The 21,421-nt window shown below is 38.6% G+C and overlaps 3 protein-coding genes across 3 annotated transcripts; 2 read left to right on the top strand and 1 right to left on the bottom strand.

Moving 5' to 3' along the window:
• Window positions 1-1,113: 1,113 nt before the first annotated feature.
• Window positions 1,114-3,029, bottom strand: LOC140950837 (uncharacterized). Its single transcript, XM_073400059.1, has 3 exons — window positions 2,593-3,029; window positions 1,690-2,018; window positions 1,114-1,179 (listed from the first exon to the last, which is right to left on the bottom strand). The coding sequence occupies exons 1-3, from the start codon at window positions 2,918-2,920 to the stop codon at window positions 1,114-1,116; spliced, it is 723 nt and encodes a 240-aa protein (XP_073256160.1). The 5' UTR covers window positions 2,921-3,029.
• Window positions 3,030-5,092: 2,063 nt separating this feature from the next.
• Window positions 5,093-13,043, top strand: LOC140951345 (uncharacterized). Its single transcript, XM_073400613.1, has 2 exons — window positions 5,093-5,209; window positions 11,835-13,043. The coding sequence occupies exon 2, from the start codon at window positions 11,863-11,865 to the stop codon at window positions 12,427-12,429; it is 567 nt and encodes a 188-aa protein (XP_073256714.1). The 5' UTR covers window positions 5,093-5,209; window positions 11,835-11,862; the 3' UTR covers window positions 12,430-13,043.
• Window positions 13,044-16,171: 3,128 nt separating this feature from the next.
• LOC140951349 (uncharacterized) lies at window positions 16,172-21,018 on the top strand. Its single transcript, XM_073400615.1, has 2 exons — window positions 16,172-16,186; window positions 19,692-21,018. The coding sequence occupies exon 2, from the start codon at window positions 19,720-19,722 to the stop codon at window positions 20,266-20,268; it is 549 nt and encodes a 182-aa protein (XP_073256716.1). The 5' UTR covers window positions 16,172-16,186; window positions 19,692-19,719; the 3' UTR covers window positions 20,269-21,018.
• Window positions 21,019-21,421: the final 403 nt, after the last annotated feature.

The raw sequence follows: 21,421 nt of genomic DNA, 5'->3' as shown, positions 1-21,421 counted from the left end.
AAACCAAAACCAAAGTAAATACACTAGCGAACCAAAGGGCGTAGTAAAACCAAAACCAAAACCAAAACCAATCCCTTTCGACAGTCAAGTGAAAACCGCTCTAACAGCCTCGCGTTTGGTGTGGAGTTTCATCTTCTTGTTACAGTGTACTCCCACTTAGCATTCTGTACATGGCTGTCTTACCAAATTGGCTTCAGGAGTTGAAGAGATGCGTAACTTTAAAACCGTCAGCCTCAAACAGGATGCAAAACTAAGACAACAAGGTCACGACAAGGAGCAACGCTTTAATTTGTGATTCAGGGAGCAGATGGCAGGATTAACTGTTATCGCTGTTCAGCCTGTTACACTTCACGTCAAACGAATGGAAAGTGGCAACATTATAATTGGATTGTAATATTGAAAGAGATTTCTAGTGTTGTGTCAGTTTTTTTTACTGCAAAACCACTGTTGTTATAAAACTATTTGCCATCCAACTTTGTTTACGATGGATCGGCCCGCGATGACACCGAGGAAAAATCACCCGTGGGAAAAAATCTCCTATACAAAGGGGCTCGCTTGAAAAACGCGAAAAAGACTGATGAAGACTGTTCTGCAGGCTGTTAAAATCAGACAAGCTGGAGCTAAGACAACAGTTGACTTATTTGTTACTTTCAAGAAAGCAAGAAAACGGCTTCATTGTGCACAAAGTTCTTTGGCTCAAAAGTTGATAGCCACAAAGTGATTGATAGCCACGGCTGTTTTCTCAGGCTAAAAAGTTGACAGTTTTAGTTATGATTAAAGATTTTAATCTTCAAAACCCCTTATCTTCACTCAGGAACTCTTTATATCCGAAAAATGCTTACTATTGCTCGAAACTTTTTAAACTGTCATTTTCAGAAGTTCTTATTTATTTAGCAGTTTTCATTCCACAATTCGGATGTGTTAGTTTCTCTCAACAATTATCACAAATGTCCTCAAACAGTTAATGAGGCAAACAAATATAACGAAAGTCTCAAGGAGTTTGGAAACTCCTGATGAACGTCAATGGAAGTTTTTTGCCTTGGTGTCGTTTCTTGTGACTGACACGGGGCCAGGGGGAAAGGCCACCACCCTTTCCCCTCCCCATTGAGTTCTCTAGAAATGCTCCATAGGGCGTGGAATGGTCACATTCAGCTGTGCCGGTGAATTGATGGTAAAACCCTGTCAAAACATTAGAAAGAGATCATTCTTAATGAAGGCTGTTAAACAGATCCAACATCGAACGGGCCTTTCCCTGTTAGCAGAGAAAAGTTTTAACTCAATTAAACCTGATCCAACAACGTCCAAAATGGAAGCAGAATAAGAGAAATAGAAATTAGAAATTAAGAGACAGTAAAACCGCACTATTTTCCTTTCTTCATTTTTGACTATACAGGCTCTGAATAACTATCTGATATTTTGTTTTTTCAAGACGTTGTTCACGAAAATATAAAACTTGGTTGTGGATAACATGCTAAACTGTTGCAAAACGGTTTTTTCTCTTTATATTCGCTTTTGTGTCCTGCTGAGTATGGTTGGTCCAGTGAGATCAATCCAGTTTAGAGAAAAAGTCTATTGGTTGACACTCCCAATTTTCACTTATCAGAAGCCTTTTTTTTCCTGGTTTGTTTCTTAACATCTTTCTAATGATATTTGAACGATCATAAATGCATAATAGTTGAAACAGCCTACCCGAGTGCGGGTAACAGGAAAATTCTCGACCATGTGAGGCTGTTCAGCTATTGGAATCATCATCCCAGAACTAGCAGGGCTGGAAACCCGAGGAGAAGCCATTGAAACGGAGGATGGGTTACTAGGATTAAAATTCCGCATCTCCATCCGTGGGGTACAGTACATGAAACCATAATAATGGGACACCGGTAGACTTGTCATGGGTGCAGCGCCATCTGCTGGGAGGAGTCGAGGTTGTTTCCTGGGTAAATTAGCAGAACTTTGCTTCATAACTGGAACTTCTCCTAAGCTGACTGCTTCGAGATTGGCTACAGGAAATTGTGCATGTTCTGGATACGGAAAATAAATTTCGTCGTTAATTGTACGGTTTTAGAAAGTTTAATACTTTTGTGTCATCCTGGAGATCGGATTGAAAGGAGAGACAAGGCATCACTTGTATTGCCAAACAACTGGCGCATACCTTTATTGAAGACCTTTTTCATCTAAATTAGCTTTAAAAACTGGAAGAATTTGAAACACCCAAAAGCATCCTGACAACTTTTTTTGAAAGGCCTTTTCACGAAATGTGAACTTAAAATCGTGTTTAGAGTTTAGTTCTTTTGCAACGCTAATTTTCAGAGGCCAAATCTATGATTATGGACAGGTTTTGACGTTCGAATTAGCATTTGCAACTTGCTTAACCTTTTTTTCTCGTAAATCATTGGCCTTTTTTTCAGTTACATTCCACCTTTATTTGACACATTTTTGCTTCAGTCGATGTTCCGTAATTTTCCTAAAAGTCCACTTGAACGGCTACTTTTCTCTTTTTTTTCCAAATTTGATCTTAACCAAGGTTTGCTGAAATTATGTCAATAGCTTTGATAACTAAGTAAAATGGGGAAAATTCTCGATCCTCGATCTTACCTTTTCTTTGTGTAATCGCAGTCGGCAAGGGATTGCTGATCAAACCTTCACCATCGTTCTTCTTATCCGTACCAACCACCTTCTTTGATGACCTTTTCTTCTTGGAAGATTTTCCGCCAGATTCTGTTTGTTCTCGGTCCGGTTTTACAACCATAAGCCTTCTTTGCACAATCAAAATGCAATGCTTACAGGTACACAACCTAAACTTGCAAACATTTCGGTGACCTTTCAGCTGAACATTATAGATTCCATGATTGCGACAACGGGTGCACGTTGGAGCTTTGCGGTTAGAAGCGGCTGGGATGTGAGAACTAGAATGCGAAAGCATAGTTCAGCACTTGCAGTAATAGCGAAAAGGGCAATCTTATCAATTTCGTGTTGGAGAAATTGACGGGAAATGAATCAGCCCACTGCAATAATGGTTTGACCTTGGGATAAATCCGCCCACTGGCCACATGTACATGTGGCATCTTGAACTTTGATTGGCAGCTAATTATGGAAGCTTCTGATTGGAAGACTCTCGATAAATCTCGACAGCATCGTAGCATCGTAACATTTTGGTTGTTTTCCATTTTAAATATACATAGGTAAACAGGTCGGTTCGTGGTTTTGGAAAATGATAAAAAAACATTCACGACTGGAGAGTTCAATTCAGAAAATTTCTTTGAAACGACGCAAATAGTCTTGTTAGTCTTGTTCTATTTATTCATTTCCAACCGGATTCTACTGACTGTTTATGAAAATGATTGTAAACAACAGTTGTTTTTCAGAAAATCCTTTGTAAACTTTTTAAAATAGTTTAGTTTGAAATATTAGAGAGAGTCTTTCAAGAAGTAAAAAGCCATGCATATGCACGTCCAGTTTCTGATATCAAACAAAAAAAGGATTCATCCCATCCAACGAATAAATATATTAGTTATCTGCGTTTAATAATATTTAAATGAGTCATGTAGTACCGTTAGAAAAATATACAAATTCCACTGACATCAGTGAACCATGTGAACTAATGAATGACGTATTCTGTTTTTATAAACAACTCAGTCTTTATAATGGTAATAGGACTGAATGGAGTCCAATATAAAACTATTTCACTGAATCTGCGAAAATTACATAATAAGTAGATAATAATAAGTAAATAATTCGGCCTGTATTAAAACATATGCGAGAGTCCGATTTGTTTAAATGACGAGTATGATTACAGGCCGAATTGAACGACAAGAAATTCTGTCACCAATTAATCATACTAACTAAGTTCAAAATGAAAAAAATGAGATATTCCGCGCGCTTTTTGCTGGCAGTGAAAAAAAGACCATTCAAGTGCGCGCGTGCGATGGCGCGTACAGTGAAATTACTTTGGCATGACGTGTCCTGTCCTATTACGAGTAGGAACGATTTAAACTCCCTTTCAAGTAACACATATGCTCCGCAACACTAAGGTTCTTTTAAACATTGTTTTAACATTGTTCGATTATATGATGGACGTAGTGGATAAATAATTCACAGACAATCAATTTAATCTAAAGGCCAGATCGAGGAGAGTTATGATAAAAACAAACACTTCTCTCCCATAGAAAATCGTACAAATTATAACGTAAAAGTATGTATTATACTAAAAATTATGCTTGTCTGGAGAGAATAATAAACACCGTTCTGTTTAACTCAGATCCCCCGGCTTGGTCTTCAGAAACCAGCAACAACCTCGTTCCCAGGGCTTTACCTTTAAAAAAAATGGGAGGGACCTGAGCCGGACCAGCCGCTGCTAAGCAAGGCCTTTTCCCGGTTAGCAATTAGGTAACATCGGCTTAAGCCAGATTGTTTCTTTCACTAAAATTACATGAATAACATAAACAGAACTCTGATGCTTTGAACCCGAGTCATTTGCTTCATATGAGCCTACCCCGTCGAGGACCAGCTGCCAAATCCAGTAATTTTAAATCCCATTACAATATTTGAAAGCCAACCATTTTCACATCCGTGCTCAACCCTAATAACTGCAGATCAGTGTTTAACTCTCTCGCATATTCTCACATTACTGATCCTTGGTCTTTCTCAACAACTTTCTCGTGGCATTACGTTTAGAGAATAATGCGTTATGTAGGCTTCATAAGGTGTCCAAGCTGTCTTCACCCGATCATTATCTTTCCCAGCCCACTTACATTTCGAGGGGACGAAGTTGAACCAGCTGGTGTTGACTAAATTTGGAAGACGTTTTCGATATCCTATAAAATAACGTCAATACTACAGGCTATCCTATCGTCAGCAAAAGGCACGGCAAACGACGGAGACGTCCCGGAGACGAGGGTACGTTCCTGCGTTAGCTCAATTATTTTTGTAGAGCTGAAGAAAATTGAGAAAAATTTGTAAAAAGCTTTAACTAACTTCTGTAAACTGGGCTTTCGTATGATCTGAATAATTATGCAAATCTAGGAGGGTGTTTCTCTTAGCCGGTCAGAGCCTAAAGAACTCTAACCTCGACCTGAGGTTTTCTAGTTCATTGCTTTTTCACTTTGCTGATCATCACTTCCGCTAAAACTTCCGTGTTTAGTATATTGCTGGTTCACTCTGTTGAAGAGCGTCTAAGATTTTCCTTCACTGACATCTTCACGCGTTCTTGACGGTATGAACACTTTAATTTCTTACCGATGAGAGTGTAATTAGCTCTCAGTCCTTAACTGAAACTTTATGTAATTGATGATGTAAATGTAGCTGAAATGTCTTGAAACCGTGCGGAAATGTCCTCTTGAAAAAGGTTAGGGGTCTATGCAAAATTCCGCTGATTCTCAAATTATTGGCGATCAGAGCATTTTGCTTTTTCCTGTCGGGGTCTCCGGAAGTGAAAATATCCTCGAATCACGAACTTGTCAATTAACTTTTTTCTAAGGTTGATAAATAAGCCTTCATTCAGGTCACAGTGCCCAAGCGGGTTATTGGGCATCAGCCGAAGGAAAACGCACTCCAGAGAATGAAAACGCGGAAAATTTGTCACATAGACGCTGTTCCGATCAAAGCTACTTAAGGCTCTGCAGTTATCTATCTATCTTTTTGGTGTTTTTTATTTGATTTCTGGATTTTTGAGACTGGGATGTGGTCCCCGCCTGAGTCTTGGAGTCGTGCAGCCATTAGCTACCTAGACCATCACCGTTGCACAAAGTACACGGAAAGTAGCTATATTGACTGTCCTGATCATGTTTCCTCCGCACCTTAAGAATTGAAGCTTTTAAGCTTTATTTTTGTTGTTGTTTGCTTTTTAAAACACCGTATAAATGCAACAGACGTATTAATCAATATGCTAAAACAGAATTTTCTCAAGGTTGAGTAAGTGTTTTGTCTCTTTTAAGAGACCAGCAGAGGATTTATTCCGCTACTGGTTCGCGAATCGTCGAGACTTCAATGGTGACAGATTAAACTTTAGATGCATTTCCCAATAAGGTTTTGCGTACAGATATGAAACAGCTCCTCCCTTTAATCCATTTGATTCGGATTCCTATGATTTCCATCTCTCCCCCAACATATATAAGCAAGCCCGCCCATACAAATTCGAAGAAAACTGAATAATTTTGACTAAAGTATCTGTTGATTGATCGATCAACAGATTTGAAGGGCAAAAGACTGATGTGATCTTCAGTTTGGCATTAAACGCGGTGACGTGAAAATACAATAAATTACAATTATTGAATGTCGTGATAACAATTTATGCCGAAATGATGCGGTTACAAGAGTAATCTGGCATTACAGTTCATCATTCTGGACTGATCTCTGCAGTTGCTCCTCAGACGTCAATTCGCGGGGACTCCAGCGGCGCCGTCAGCTGTTTTATCGTAGAGTTGGCATAACAGACAGTGTCCACCTCGCTGTGAAATAAGCGTAAAAAGAGAGACAAAAAATTGTCTTTATGTCAATGGACTCATCATCGTTGACTGCACCTGTACGTAGTATTTTGTCATAGCAGTTCGCGGAAACCGATTAAAGAGATTCATTTAAAAGGCACTGCCATTTGAAGTCGCCACAGTCAATGAAATCACGGCTAACCGCTCTCAGAATTAATCAAGACCAAGAAAATAAATAAAAGCAGAATTCAGGAGCGTAGCGTCCATGTACGCACATACGCCCGTGCGTTCACGTACAGCTAAAATAAAGAAAAAAGCATTCTTTTCATCATTAAATCGGATGACTGGTACATTTTTCGCACTATTTTGGTGTCTTTGTGTTAACATTTCCTTACCTGTTATTATTCCATAATTCTGAAGGGTTTCAATGGCTTTTTCTTTTCCCGGAAACACTGTACCTTACCGACAACACTAGAGATGAGTGAAATAAACAACCAACTACTGCATTTTCCTACGTATTACATGTAGACTAATGTGCTGAAAATATCCTGCGGAAAACGCTGGAAATGGCATTTCGGATACCCTAAATTTAAAAATTTTCTGGGGGAGCACATCTACACAAACGTACCTCACCACATCTATACACATGACGTGCCTCAACCACCTCTATACAAACGTGCCTCAAAAATAACCAAAGCAAGAATATGTTTAACCAATATAACTGATCACTTACCCGTTTTCTATAGTGGCAAACCGGCTTCCTTTGTGCCAAGAAACAAAGCATTTCAGAGATTTTTCTCATTTTAATAAGGATTTATTTTAAGTGACCTTGAGGCTATTGACAACCTGGTCGATGAATTAATCAAAGTGTGAATAACGTAATCAATGCGCTACAATCCTTATCTGCATGATAAACATGCACTTGTACGTAAACTATCAAACAGAAAAAGAAAACGGTCAGCTAAACCCTTGATATGTAACGCCATTCTGAATTCTATAAAACATAGATTAAAACTCTTTAAAAGTCATTTCCTTAGTAATGATCCTGATAAAGCAACCTATTATAAATCTTATAACAACAAATTAAATAGAATTAAAGATGTAGCCAAAATATGTTATTTTCATGAACAATTTAGATCAAACAGTGAAAATCTAAAAACGATATGGAAATTGATCGGCATGATAATAAACAGAACCAAAGGTTGTGGGAAACCGCCTATTACAAAACTGATTTATAAAACTAGGTGTTACACCGATAAAGCCAGTATTGCACATAAACTAAACACACATTTTATTAACATTAACCGTGAACTTGCTGACAAACTTCCATCGAATAATGATTATAATAACCCTAACCACAATATTAAATGTTCTTTTCGGGATAGTTTTACCAATTCCGCAGTACTGTTGTTCATGAAGTTTACGATTTATTAATGGGAACAAACCTCAACAAAGCCCATCGGAATACCTCGAAAGATCAATAAACTAGCTTTAAGTCATTTATGTGAATCCTTAACCTATATTTTTAACCAATCCTTACAACAGGGTGTTGTTCCTGATATTCTGAAAATTTCAGAGGTTACACCAATTGTCAAAGGAGGGGAGGTTACAGATCCTACCAACTTTCGCCCTATCTCAACTTTATCAACGCTCACTCAAATATTTGAAAAACTTATACATAAGCAGCTTATCAACTATATCGAGAAGCCAAAATTGTTTTTCAATTTCAATTTGGCTTTAGAAAAGGACATTCAACTGCAGGAGCTATAACTGAAATCACAAATACGTTAACGAAAGCCATTGGCAATAATTTATACACTTGTGGTGTCTTCCTAGACTTTTCAAAAGCTTTTGATACTGTAAATTTTTGTCGGGGAAATTGGAAGCTTATGGAGTAATGGGGAATACCTTTGAATTGGTTTCAAAGCTATCTTTCGAATAGAAAACAGTATGTGGAGTTGGATGGGATTAAGTCCCAAAAATCAGACCACATTATGTGCAATTCCATAAGGGAGCACCATCGGACCTCTCTTATTTCTTATTAATGGTTTGCCAAATAGCTCGGAAAAATTGAGTTTCAAAATCTTTGCCGATGATACTAATGTATTTGCATCCGCAAAGGATCTTAAAACCCTTGAACAAGTGCTGAACTCTGAACTACCCAAAGTGAAAAGATGGTGTGATATTAACAAGCTATCTATATATCAATCAACATGAGTAAAACAAACTTCATGATAGTTAAATCCACTGGAAAAGAAGGACATCCCAATCAGTCTTAACATAAGAAATATTCATCAGAATTTTTTCTATCTCAGAGATCGTTGTCGCTGCGATCGCTGGAAAGTGGTTTCCATATGATCGCTGCGATCGATGAACTTTTTTTTCTCAGCGATCGCAGCGGTGACAGCTATCGTAGCGATCATAATGGAAATCAGGCTTTAAACGAGCTCTGTCACGAAATTCAGCCAAATTACGAAACTACAAAATGCCCGTTAAATTAAGAGAAACAGAAAAATAACAGCTTAAAACTTTCAAGGAACTGTTAAAATAACATAACAGAAACAACAGATGCCTCGGATTGGCAAAACTGAAGAAGATTGAAACGGATTGAAATTAGGGTTTTTGAAAACCGTTCAGCCTAACAGTTTTTCAAAACTGATCCCTGCTTGCAACTTCAAAAATAATGCTCAGGAGACATATTTGTTTGTCTCGGATCTCTGATTTTGTTTTTTGCATGTAATCTCTTTGCATACTTTAAGTTCCATAGCGATTGAGGGTGAGTACTTGGCAAAATTAAACAAAGCAAGACGCTACGGAGCGTACACTTCGGCGTCGTGGTTGTGGAACTGATTAATTGTAAATGCGGAGGAATAGTAAGAAATGGAATATGGTAAGAGTAAGGTGTTAATTTGTGAAATTATGGGATTTGTCAGGATATTCTGAAAAGAGCAACATCCAAGAGGCCTACTTGCCAAAAACTAGCATTTCGGGACAAATTGTCTGTGAGATATTAGCCCAGGTATGCTCTGATGACTCCATACAAATCCTTCTAAATTGACTATTTTCCAATTGTCCATAATACACTCTGTTTGTCCCCCAAATTTTGCATAACTTATTGTCTTAAAATGCTCTTGGGAAAATGCAATACTCCCAGGAGCATTTAAAAACAATGGTTTATGCAGAATTTGGGGGGCAAACAGAGTGTATTATGGGCAATTGGAAAATAGAGAATTTGACTTGGGTCTAAACGTTTAGACCTAAGTCAAATATGAGGTTACTGGCGGTGAATAACAAGTCTAACAAAACGAACAGTGAAAAAAGAATTCTCTATTTTTCTTAGTCACATCAGGCTTCAAAAACAGCATAGCAGTCACATGTACTGATTAAAGATATGTAAGGCATGGGTAAGGAGTCAGTTACGTTGAGCATGGAATTGGCTGTTACGAGTTCGAATGTTTTGAGGATAATTATTCACTGACTATCAGCACGCAGGAATGTCGGATTAACACAAGGAAGTTTAATACCAAAGGAACATAGCCTTTTCAGAGCTTTAAAACGCAGCATCCGCCAACTCAAACTTGACTTGAACTTAAGTACAACTAAACAGCCTCTACCAATAATAACAAACACTCACTTGAACTTCAGATATCTTACGGCTTCCGCCAACTTGTAAACACAGAACCTGAAAATCGACCTTCGTCACACTTGACTAAACACAGCAGTCCAGCTAGTGGGGAAAAAGCTTAGTTCATCAAAAGACCTCGCTTGGAACTTGTATACCGTTTGACATAAGGTTCTAGAAAATACTAAACGGGCGAATAGTAGTAGCTTTTCGACATATTTTATGATTTCAGGAATCCAAAAAAGTAGAGAACGTGCTAGAAAGTCACGCAACGCATGAAAGCAATTTTACTGACGTAACACTCAACAAAGACAAAATGTCTTTAAGCAGCATTTTGTAACTTTAAATTCATCATAAAGCAGTTCGAAAGGAGGGCTCACTCGTGAAATGTTTTTCAACACTCGAAGAGAAATTTCGTGTCTCTGCGCGGCCACGTAATATCCTCTATTTATTCCTCGAGTAAATTAAAGACTAAACTCGAAGTGATCTCAAGATATCACAAAGTAGTCCGGTTTCATTTCGTGAAATAGCCGAAACAAGCCGAAAAGTCGCGAGCTTGCACGCCCAATCTTGTCCCGAAACTAGTGCATAATTTCATAACTATTTTTCATATCCAAAACTACCTTGGGTCGCAATAGCGCAATCGGCTAATCCCTCAACTTAGAGTCTCCTCTGATCTGACGGGTCACACAGGTGAGTCAGTGCAAACCCCGGGGAAGCCGAAATAATAATTCTTTCTCCCTCGAAAAAGTTAGAGTAAAATAAAAGAAATCGAAGTGATCTCGAGATATCTCGAACTAATTCGGCTCTCACTTCGTCAAATAGCCGAATAAAACCGAAAACCTACAGACTTTGCATGCCCAATCTTGTCAAAAAATGGTAACTTGATACATTCCTGAACGTCGCGAATCCTTTACTTCGCCCTCCGGGGAGTAATGAACTGGACTGCCGTGACACAGGCCCTTTAAGTAGAAACAGTTGCGTTAGGGAATAAAATTGGAAAAAGCTAGTTAACACTAATTAGATATTGTTTTATTGAGTGGAATAACATGATATGAGTAGAAATATATTTCGGTAGTTTCAATTGATAATTTCCTTGGAATTTAATAAATGCTAGGCTATCAACCTTGACGTCACATGAAGCATAATTTGCAGATGTTTTAAAGCCGAGGTGATTTCTTAAAATCGTTTGAGAAAATTTTCTAGTAAACAGTTTACGTTTTTTTACGTACGAATTGTAAAAGGGCCAGAGTCCAACACCTTCACGTGCAAATTGTGTGCATGAGTTATTTTTATAATTCTGTTTACTAGATTACTGTGTGATAACTCGAATTCTCTCACGTACGAACCACGAAAGGGGCAAAGTCCGACACGTTCACGTGCAAACTGTGTGATTCTACATCTCATGCAGACTGGCTTTTCACAGTAATAATAGTAACTTGACCGTATGAAGACATCTTTAGTTTTGTAACTAGTGCCTTAAAGCAAAGGCTCTTTTCTTTTAAGAAGCAATAAAATTAATTGCCCTGAGCAGATCCCCCTAGCCGGATTGGGCTGTCTTCGGCCAACAACTTTTCTTCCCCGCGGCGTACACAAGTCTCACGCTACGCCCCTGATTCATACCATCAACTGAAGATACACAACTTTCTTTGAATCTAAAGATGACTTCGGCACAAGTTGTCACTTCACACATTCTGACAATTCTATATCTTGGCAAACATTTTTACTGAATAATAAATTTCTATTTCACTTTTTAAACTAAAACTGAACAACAAATTATCTCTATTTTTCAGACTGTAGTTGATCAAATCGCATCGGAAAATGGCAGCATTTATCGGAGAAAGGGTCGGAATAAGAGATATTTCACGAAGCGTTTCGGTACCACAGAATCCAAAAGCCAAACTGATGTACTACCTCAACTGTGTGGCCACGGTTATTCAGCTAGACGATCCTGTTTTGAGCAGGTTAAAGAACTACCAGAATTACCATTTGCTGAGCGATCAAGAAACCGACGCTCTGTTGGCGCTTGTAATACTCCTCAGCCCAGATGAGCTCATAGGCAAGGTGTTTTTCCCGAGTGAAGACTGTGGGGGAGGTTCTAACCAATTCTTGGAGCTGAGTGCAGTGTCGCACATGCTGGCAGTTGCAAATGACATCGTCATTGGGGGAGAAAGGAAGAGAGTTGGCAAAATAATGTTCTTTAAGAGATCGTGGATGGAAACCTACTACCTTACACCCATCATGTCGTTCCAAGATCGACTGCAAAGGATGGCGCGAGGGCTGCCGGGAAGAGCACCCACTCCGCGTAGAGCCCCCTCTCCGCGTAGAGCCCCACCTCCGTCCAGCCCACGCGCTACCTCTGAAGGCTGTTGTTGCAGTATTTTGTAACTTTTTAAAAGAAGTTTCGTGTGCAAGTCCTTAGTGACTCAAAGTAGACTAAATGTTAAGTCACGCTATGGACACTGTGGACATAATAACCCATAATTTCAAATGTTATACTACTACATGAAAAATTACTGCAATTTGATTGGCTTAGAGCAATGGTGCTACATGTGAAAATCACAAACCTTTTCCGGGTAGTAAAATAAACAAATAATTGCATGATTTGTACGTGATACTTGGCATAAATACAACTCGTGATATTTCAAAATTGTCTTATAACAATTTCGAAATATCACTCGTGGCATTTATGCCAAATATCACTATAAATCATGCTATTACCTATTACTTAATCATGCTATTACCTATACCATATGCTATTACCTATTACCTATATCATGGATGTGAAGTTTTTAATCGTAATTTGTAGTTTTTATTAATAGTTTGTAATAATTTGTATCCTTTTTTTAGGATATTTTTCTATTAGCTTAGTTAGGACTAGTTTTAAGTATTTTTAACATGTTTTGTATTTCTTTTTTATCTAGGGCCTCTAAGGATATGAGTTTTTGTAGCTGTAAGAGTTACCCTAGCTAAATAAAAGTATCTTCTTCTTCTTGTTCAAATACCACTGTTGTTGTCAGTGCAGTACTTGGGGTTAATGGAACGAAATCTTTACGGGTAAATTCGATCAAAAAAGAGAAGCTTCATTTTTTTAAAAAAAAAACTATATACGTGGCTTTTACTATAGAATGGGTACCATAAAATAGAAGAAAAATACCGACGTAAGAGAAATTGCTCTAGCTAAAATAAAAAGCCAATTTTATCACTTTTACGAAGTCGTACTTTGGTGGTAAATTTAGCCTGAGTTCTTGTCGACGTCACAATAACTTATAATGATCTAGCTCTTGGCGGTGAAATATAGAATAACGAACAAAAGGATAGAAGTTTTTTTGCTACTTGTTTCATTCCAAGCGCATTGAGACATAGGGCTGTGTTGTCCTTTAAAGTGTGCGGTAAATCTAAAATGTGGATAAATGTTTTGAATGACAACAGGGATTAGATGCAAGGCGTAGATGTCTGGACCAGGAAGTGTTTGTTATGGAGGGAAGGCCACAAGTACTGATTGGGGTAAATTTAATAACACTTTAACAACTGTAATGAACAAATTAAAAGTAGCCATTGCTTTAGAGTTTCAAAGCAATAGCTACACTTGTGATAAATAAAAAAAAGGGTAAATTTTAAGCTCAACATGTCGTGAGCATGGGACAAAGAAAAAATCTGAGTCCCCGACAGGAATTGAACCTATGACCTTCCGTACACCAGTCGGATGCTCTAACCACTGAGCTATGAAGGTCTTGTGTCGAGCTAGGCCATATACAAGGTTGACGTATGACATGCGTTCTGGTCACTGCTAGGATCAGCAATGTGGAAATCAAAATTGTACATTAAACGTTGTATTAAATCGAACCCCGATCACTACTTGTGAAATTCGTCGACAACAAACACTTCCTGGAGACACTGCCCCTTTCATAAACAGGGTGTAACCGTTCGGCGGCGCAAACATGAGTATAATCAACATGAACAGACGGAGTCACTAGCTGATTGTCGATCTCAGTACTTACACTTCAGACTCCGCGAGTCATGCACAGCAGAGCATTGGGTCAGGAGAATGGCAAAAGAATGGAACTTCCTCTGCGATTGTGTAAACCATGTTACTATGCACACTGCAATGCATTTCGCTGGGTTAAGCACCGGCTGCCATTGCAAATACGGTGTTGTTTGTGTTATTGATTGCCAGGAGAAAGTGAATTAAAATACAGTTTCCGACCAACAAAAGCAAGAGAATCCAGAACAAATATATGCTGAACCCAACATGTAATGATTTGTTGGATCACACATTCGTCAAGTCATGCATGAATACTTAAAGATGATTTAAAACCAGAGGGATTTAATAATATTTTCCTGAAATAATACTTAATTTTTAGACTGTTTAAGGGCCCGTTTAGATGAAGGTGGGGACCTCAGGTAGGTGAGGTAACATGTAGCGGGTCACCCCACCCAGAGAGATTATTTTTACAATAACTGAGCGAATCTTCGCGCGCTGATTGGTCGAGAGCTATGGTCTATGAAAGTATAGACCATGGTTTTCGTAACATGTCACGCAGTGCTGGTTGTTTTGTTTTTTCGTAAAAAAAAAAGAAACAAATGTTATTGTAAAAAACAAATCGACCACAATTTTCCATGGTCCACACTCTTATCACTTGAGTACATTTTATGACGTCATTTCTACGCTCGTTTCTCAGACGTCATTTGGCGTGGAAACCAGTGGCAGCATCGCAAAATGTCGGCTGTTTTCTCAGGCTGGTGTCTTTACAGCTTCAGGTAAAAAATAGATGTCTCCCAAGTAGTATATCAAAAGCTACAAACAACAAAAATAAACTTTGAAAACTGTTAGGCTAACAAGTTTTCAAAACGCACAAAAAGATAAACAATTTTCAGCTAGAATACCGTAAGTGACGTTGCCAATAGCGACCTTGATCTACTCCGTGAGGGTGACCGTGAATTCGAGCGGCTTTCCGACCGAGAACAGCGACTACGTTTTTTGGATGAAGGTGATTTGGAACGACTGCGTGACTTCTTCCGCTTGGAATCCGTGGGTGAGGAAGTGTGGCTACTGCTTTTCTTCTTCTTTTCTCTTCCTTCTTTTGGTGTAACAGTCTTGAGCATGATAGAAACAAGGGATACGTCAAGGAAATGTTTACCGATTACATATACTTATACTACATCTAAAACTAACAAAAAAAGTTACCAAATAATCAAGCGTCCGATATTCGCAGTTACACAGTATTAGAAACGGCAGCATGAGCAGGTAGGCGCACATGAGCCACGGAAGCCCGCACACACGAGCGGGAGCTTAACCTGGTTTCTCTAGCATAAAGCACCTAACAATATCGTTTCTCCTCGCCCTTCCCGCGAGACGAGGGGAGAAGAAAAATAGTTATTTTTCTCCTCCCCTCGTCTCGCACTTCGCACTCGTTTCGTACTCAGCGCAAAATGCCGCGTTCGCCTCGTTTGGCTCATAAAGCGACTGCTATGCAGCCTATTGTAGCATAAACCAGATTATTTCTATCAATAAAATTACAAGAAGAATATAAACAGGAATCAAACAGAACTGTGATGCTTTGTCAACCCGAGTCATTTGCTTCACATAAACCTACACCGTCGAGGACTAGCTGCCAAATCTAATAGTTTTTGAAATATATTTGTTCTTATGCCGTATCCCATTACAATATTTATCAGCCAACCATTTTCAGATCAGTGCTCAACCCTAATCACTGCAGATCAGTGTTTTAAAACTCTCTTGTATGTTCTCTCATACTATCAGCAAAAGGCAAAGCAAACGAGAAGTCCTGGGAACGAGGTTACGTCCCTGCATTATCTCAATTATATTTGTAGAGCTGAAGAAAATTGAGAAAAATGTTTAAAAAGCTTTAAAACAGCAAGGACAGCAAAAATACAACTCAACGGAAGATAACTTCTTAAAACTGGGCTTTCGTATGGTCTGAATAATTATGCATATCGAGGAAGGTGTTTCTCTTAGCCGGTCAGAGCCTCTCTAACTTCGACCTGAGGTTTTCTAGTTCATTGCTCTTTCACTTTGCTGATCACTTCCGTTAAAACTTCCGTGTTTAGAATATTGCTGGTTCACTCTGTTGAAGAGCGTCTAAGATTTTCCTTCACTGACATCTTCACGCGTTCTTGACCGGTATGAACACTTTAATTTCTTACCGATGAGATTGTAATTAGCTCTCAGTCCTTAACTGAACTTTTATGTAATTAATGATGTAAATGTGGCTGAAATGTCTTGAAACCGTGCGGAAATGTCCTCTTGACAAAGCGGGGTCTATGCAAAATTCAGCCGATTCTCGAATTATTGGCGATCAGATCATTTTGCTTTTTCCTGTCGGGGTCTCCGGAAGTGAAAATATCCTCGAATCACGAACTTGTCAATGAACTTTTTTCTAAGGTCGATAAATAAGCCTTAATTCAGGTCACAGTGCCCAAGCGGGTTATTGGGCATCAGCCGAAGGAAAACGCACTCCAGAGAATGAAAACGCGCAACATTTGTCACATGAACGCTGTTCCGATCAAAGCTACTTAAGGCTCTGCAGTTATCTATCTATCCTCACTGTTTGGATTTTTGGTGTTGCTTATTGGAGCCAGTGTATTTGATTGCCGGATTTTTCAGACTGGGATGTGGTCCCCGCCTGTGTCTTGGAGTCGTGCAGCCATTAGCTACCTCGACCATCACCGTTGCACAAAGTACACGGAAAGTAGCTATATTGACTTTCCTGATCATGTTTCCTCCGCACCTTAAGAATTGAAGCTTTTAAGCTTTTTTTTGTTGCTGTTTGCTTTTTAAAACACCGTATAAATGCAACAGATGTATTAATCAATATGCTAAAACAGAATTTTCTCAAGGTTGAGTAAGTGTTTTGTCTCTTTTAAGAGACTACCAGAGGATTTATTCCGCTACTGGTTCGCGAATCGTCGAGACTTCAATGGTGACAGATTATACTTTAGATGCATTTCCCAATAAGGTTTTGCGTACAGATATGAAACAGCTCCTCCCTTTAATCCATTTGAATCGGATTCCTATGATTTCCATCTCTCCCCCAACATATATAAGCAAGCCCGCCCATACAAATTCGAAGAAAACTGAATAATTTTGACTAAATTATCTGTTGATTGATCGATCAACAGATTTGAAGGGCAAAAGACTGATGTGATCTTCAGTTTGGCATTAAACGCGGTGACGTGAAACTACAATAAATTACAATTATTGAATCTCGTGATAAGAATTTATGCAGAAATGATGCGTTTACAAGAGTAATCTGTCATTAAAGTTCATCATTCTGGACTGATCTCTGCAGTTGCTCCTCAGACGTCAATTCGCGGGGAATCCAGCGGCGCCGTCAGCTGTTTTATCGTAAAGTTGGCATAACAAACAGTGTCCACCTTAGGGGCGGATCTAGGGGGAGGGTACAGGGGATGCGCATCCCCCCCGGATGACCTAATACTTTCTAATTAACACTGTGCAGTCGCTTCACAGTCATACAAAATCTGCTGTATCGTTTGATATGTATTCTCAGCAGTTCACATTATGTTATTTCCTAGTCAAAAGCCCTCTTCTTCGTATTCGCTTTTAATATAAAATTTTTTATGTCATCGGTCAGTTAGTGGCCGACACCCCCTCCTAAGAAAAATCCTGGATCCGCCCCTGCACCTCGCTGTGAAATACGCGAACAAAGAGAGACAAAAAATTGTCTTTACGTCAATGGACTCATCATCGTTGACTGCACCTGTATGTAGCGTTTTGTCTTAGCAGTTCGCGCAAACCAATTAGAGATTCATTTAAAAGGCACTGCCATTTGAAGTTGTCACAGTCAATGAAATCACGGCTAACCGCTCTCAGAATAAATCAAGACCAAGAAAATAAATAAAAGCAGAATTCAGGAGCGTAGCGTCCATGTACGTACCAGGGCGGATATCCGCCCTGGTACGCACATACGCCCGTGCGTTCATGTACAGCTAAAATAAAGAAAACAAAATTTCCATTTTCGGAAAAAAGCATTCTTTTTATCATTAAATCGGAATGATTGGTACATTTTTCGCGCTATTTTGGTGTCTTATCCTTTTATTATTCTATAATTCTGAAGGGGTCAATGGACTTTTTTTCCGGTAAGCACTGTACCTTACCGACAACACTAGAGAAGAGTGAAATAAAGAACCAACTACTGCATTTTCCTACGTATTACATGTAGACTAATGTGCTGAAAATCCAGCGGAAAACGCTGGAAATGGCATTTCCGAGACCCTAAATTAAAAAAATTTTCTGGGGGAGCACATCTACACAAGTGCCTCACAAAATCTACGTACACAAACGTGCCTCACCACATCTATGCACAAACGTGCCTCAACCACATCTACACAAATAACAAAAGCAGAAATGTGTTTAACCAATATAACAGATGCCGTTTTCTATACAGTGGCAAACCGGCTTCCTTTATGCCAAGAAACAAAACATTTCCAGAGATTTTTGTCATTTTCATAAGGATTTATTTTAAGTGACCTTGAGGCTATAGACCTTGGCACGGTTTTCGACGCCATCTTGACGAGTAGGCAAACGTGTGATCGCAGCGATCGCAGCGATCATATGGAAACCAGGCTTTAAGTAGAAACAGTTGTGTTAGGGAATACAATTGGAAGAAGGTAGAAGACACTAATTAGATATTGTTTTATTGAGAGGAATAACATGATATCAGTAGAAATATATTTCTGCAGTTTCAATTGATGATTTTCTTGGAATTTAATAATGTTAGGCTATCAACTTTGACGTTACATGAAGCATAATTTAATTGCTGATGTTTTAAAGCCGAGGTGATTTCTTAAAATCGTTTGAGAAAATTTTCTAGTAAACAATTTACGTTTTTTTTACGTACGAATTGTAAAAGGGCCAAAGTCCAACACCTTCAATTGCTAATTGTGTGCATGAGTTATTTTATAAACAGGTAATCCTGGGCTGAATTGTTCAAAGCCGGGTTAAGATAACCCAGGGTTAGTGCCAGATTTGAATTCAGATTTGAAAGCTTAAAAAGAATTTCAGTTTCAATTGTTTTTGTCTACAAGTTGATGATTGAAAGCTCTAAATATAACAGAAAAAAATTATCCGAGAAAATGCTTTTGAACACAAGAAAGAGAAACCCGGGTTAAGGGGCTAAAAGGCCTTCGAACAACTAGGCCCCCTGTTTACTAGATTACTATGTGATAACTCGAATTGCCTCACGCACGAACCACGAAAGGGGCAAAGTCCGACACGTTCACGTGCAAACTGTGTGATTCTACATCTCATGCATGCATGTCACAGTAATAATAGTAACTTGACCGTATTGAAGACATCTTTAGTTTTGTAACTAGTGCCTAAGCAAAGGCTCTTTTCTTTTATGAAGCAATAAAATTAATTGCCCTGAGCAGATCCCCCTAGCCGAATTGGGCTTTTTTCGGCGCAACAACTTTTCTTCCCCGCGGCGTATACAAGTCTCACGCTTCAGACTGTACAATTTTCTTTGAATCTAAAGATGACTTCGGCACAAGTTGTCACTTCACACATCCTCACAATTATATATCCTGACAAACATTTTTACTGAATAATAAATTTGTATTTCACTTTTTTAACTAAAACTGAACAACAAATTATCTCTTTTTTTCAGACTGTAGTTGATCAAATTGCGTCGGAAAATGGCAGCATTTGTCGGAGAAAGGGTCGGAATAAGAGATATTTCACGAAGCGTTTCGGTACCACAGAATCCAAAAGCCAAACTGATGTACTACCTCAACTGTGTGGCCACGGTTATTCAGCTAGACAATCATGCTTTGAGCAGGTTAAGGAACTACCAGAGTTACTATTTGCTGAGCGATCAAGAAACCGACGCTCTGTTGGCGTTTGTAATACTCTTCAGCCCAGATGAGCTGATAGGCAAGGTGTTTTTCCCGAGTGAAGACTGTGGGGGACGTACTAACCAATTCTTGGAGCTGAGTGCAGTGTCGCATATGCTGGCAGTTGCAGATAACATCGTCATTGGGGGAGAAAGGAAGAGAGTTGGCAAAATAATGTTCTTTCAGAGATCGTGGATGGAAAACAACTACCTTACACCCATCATGTCGTTCCAAGATCGACTGCAAAGGATGGCGCGAGGGCTGCCGGGAAGAGCACCCACTCCGCGTAGAGCCCCACCTCCGTCCAGCCCACGCGCTACCTCTGAAGGCTGTTGTTGCAGTATTTTGTAACTTTTTAAAAGAAGTTTCGTGTGCAAGTCCTTAGTGACTCAAAGTAGACTAAATGTTAAGTCACGCTATCATAATTCATACCTAACTTCATTGTGGACATAATTTCAAATGTTATACTACTACATGAAAAATTACTGCAATTTGATTGGCTTAGAGCAATGGTGCTACATGTGAAAATTACAAACCTTTTGCGGGTAGTAGTATAAACAAATAATTGCATGATTTGTACGTGATACTTGGCATAAATACCACTCGTGATATTTCAAAATTGTCGAAAACAATTTCGAAATATCACTCGTGGCATTTATGCCAAATATCACTATAAATCATGCTATTACCTATTACTTAATCATGCTATTACCTATACCATATGCTATTACCTATTAACTATATCATGGATGTGAAGTTTTTAATCGTAATTTGTAGTTTTTATTAGTAGTTTGTGATAATTTTTATCCTTTTTTTTTAGGATATTTTTCTATTAGCTTAGTTAGGACTAGTTTTAAGTATTTTTAACATGTTTTATATTTCTTTTTTATCTAGGGCCTCTAAGGATATGAGTTTTTGTAACTGTAGGAGTTACCCTAGCTAAATAAAAGTATCTTCTTCCTCTTGTTCAAATACCACTGTTGTTGTCAATGCAGTACTTGGGGTTAATGGAATGAAACCTTTACGGGTAAATTCGATCAAAAAAGAGAAGCTTCATTTTTTAAACAATAAAATTTATATATGTGGCTTTTACTCTGAAATGGGTACAATAAAATAGAAGAAAAATACCGACTTAAGAGAAATTGCTCTAGCTACAATAAAAAGCCAATTTTATCACTTTTACGAAATCGTACTTTGCTGGTAAATTTAGCTTGAGTTCTTGTCGACGTCACAATAACTTATAATGATCTAGCTCTTAGCGATGAAATATAGAATAACGAACAAAAGGGTAGAAGTTTTTTGCTACTTGTTTCATTACAAGCTCATTGAAACATAGGGCTGTGTTGTCCTTTAAAGTGTGCGGTAAATCTAAAATGTGGATGAATGTTTTGAATGACAACAGGGATTAGATGCAAGGCGTAGATGTCTGGACCAGGAAGTGCTTGTTATGGAGGGAAGGCCACAAGTAGTGATTGGGGTAAAATTAATAACACTTTAACAACTG

This window comes from Porites lutea, chromosome 10 (genome assembly GCF_958299795.1).
Source record: "Porites lutea chromosome 10, jaPorLute2.1, whole genome shotgun sequence".
In the NCBI taxonomy this organism is placed as follows: Eukaryota; Metazoa; Cnidaria; class Anthozoa; order Scleractinia; family Poritidae; genus Porites; species Porites lutea.
The sequence above is the reverse complement of the archived record's forward strand: the minus strand, read 5'-3'. Positions and strand labels throughout refer to the sequence as shown.

Coding starts and splice junctions, on each gene's coding strand:
- LOC140950837 (XM_073400059.1), bottom strand. CDS start 2,920: ATGCTTTCGCATTCTAGTTCTCACATCCCAGCCGCTTCTAACCGCAAA. Junction 2,019..2,592: donor TGCGATTACACAAAGAAAAG/GTAAGATCGAGG, acceptor TTCCGTATCCAG/AACATGCACAATTTCCTGTA. Junction 1,180..1,689: donor TTCCTGTTACCCGCACTCGG/GTAGGCTGTTTC, acceptor ATGTTTTGACAG/GGTTTTACCATCAATTCACC.
- LOC140951345 (XM_073400613.1), top strand. CDS start 11,863: ATGGCAGCATTTATCGGAGAAAGGGTCGGAATAAGAGATATTTCACGA.
- LOC140951349 (XM_073400615.1), top strand. CDS start 19,720: ATGGCAGCATTTGTCGGAGAAAGGGTCGGAATAAGAGATATTTCACGA.